Genomic DNA, 1,530 nt, shown 5'->3' with positions numbered 1-1,530 from the left:
CACTACCCATTCTGTGCCATCCCAAAAGGACCAGGGTTCATCCCCAAGAACAGCACATCTTTGTGAGAACAGCAGTACTTCATGACATAGTCCTTGTGTGTCTCACGTGCGTAGTCCAGAGGATTGTACAAATGTGTGACCGGATCCCGAAACACGAGGTGTCTCAGTGTCTCGCACAAGTTTGCCTCAATCTGAAGGAATTTCATTGCAATGGACCTGTCCACTGTGACAACTTCTGCAAAAGGTGATTCTGTAACCTCATTGGCTGGCTGTCCTGGTTTCTGACTGGCTGCTTTGTCTGAGTCTGTGATTTCATTGGCTATTGAAGGCTGGGTCACAGTGCTTTCATTGGTCTCTTCAGTGTGATCTTTACTAGAGGAAGGGGAAGCAACTTGTTGTATTGTTTCACTCACTGTCATATCCAGTGCTCTACTCTGTCCTGGTCCCTCATTGGCAGGTGATTCGGCAGCATTACCCTGATTGGATAATGTTGGCACAGGCTGACCAATGGGTGACTCTGTCTCTAAAGCACAGTTTCTTGGTACAGAATGGCTTTGTTTACACACTTCCTGAGATGTAGAACACCCAGCCACTACAACCCCACTGGTCGATGGGACATCTGATTCACTGTTATTGTTTGTAATTGAATAGTTGTCTCTTTCAAGGCGTGGTCGCTTCGAGGGGAAGCCATCTTCCTCTGACATCTTCAAAACACCAGTGGAGACACCAGAAATTCTTCAACCTGAAAAAAATGCAGTGTGACAAGAACTTTTTCAGCTTTTGAAATTTGCAAACATCATGTCACACTTTTGTTGTAATGTTGTCTGATGTCTTCAAAGCCACACTTCTACTATCTAAGACAACACTTATATCCTAGGAGACATAAAAAATACTAGTAATACCCCAGTATAAAAGATGAGGTGCAATACTAAACATTTTCACAAGGGGGCATGGTTGCATTGCATTGGGTTCCAGCTTTGCAGACAGACCATTTCGTGTCATAAATTTCGATAAAATTGCAATAACTACCATTGACATTTCACGGATTACAACACATGTAGTGTGTGGTGGTGAGTAGGCATTAGTGTGCTTTCCAGCTCTTGCTTTCAGCCCTCACTACTATGTTTATGGATTTGAAAGAACTTTGTTGACATTATGCCTTGTCAGCATGTCAGCATGTCAGCATGTCAGCAGAACGTAATCTCCAAGCAGATCATACGGTGGCAAGGCAGTATCCATTGGCCAGAGGAGTGTCCATTAGCCACCGAAGATCTGCCTGCAGTCGAAACGTCAAAGGCTATTAACACCTAGTTGTTGCCTACTCAGAATGTGTTTGCCAAGTAGTTTATTGCCCTAACCACCGGGCAAGGCTATTGTCCTCCTTGTGGGGCTGCATCATGTGCATGGTTGACCGTTACAGGAAGTCTGTCTATGGGTCACAACACCAACTGTTATACATGTATTGGGCAGTTTAAACAATGGATCCGGAGGAGAAGGTTCACCTTGTGTTTTGTAATGTCTGGCATGGGG

The 1,530-nt window shown here is 44.6% G+C and overlaps 1 protein-coding gene across 1 annotated transcript in view; it reads right to left on the bottom strand.

Moving 5' to 3' along the window:
- Positions 1-2: 2 nt before the first annotated feature.
- LOC109475758 overlaps positions 3-1,530 on the bottom strand; it is an 8,408-nt gene continuing 6,880 nt past the window's right edge. The window contains exon 2 of the mRNA XM_019776518.1: positions 3-742. Coding sequence (XP_019632077.1) covers positions 3-704 — 702 coding nt within the window. The 5' untranslated portion in view covers positions 705-742. The remainder of the gene's footprint in view (positions 743-1,530) is intronic.

Source organism: Branchiostoma belcheri, unplaced genomic scaffold (assembly GCF_001625305.1).
Source record: "Branchiostoma belcheri isolate BF01 breed outbred unplaced genomic scaffold, Haploidv18h27 scaffold35, whole genome shotgun sequence".
NCBI classification, from domain to species: Eukaryota; Metazoa; Chordata; class Leptocardii; order Amphioxiformes; family Branchiostomatidae; genus Branchiostoma; species Branchiostoma belcheri.
The sequence above is the reverse complement of the archived record's forward strand: the minus strand, read 5'-3'. Positions and strand labels throughout refer to the sequence as shown.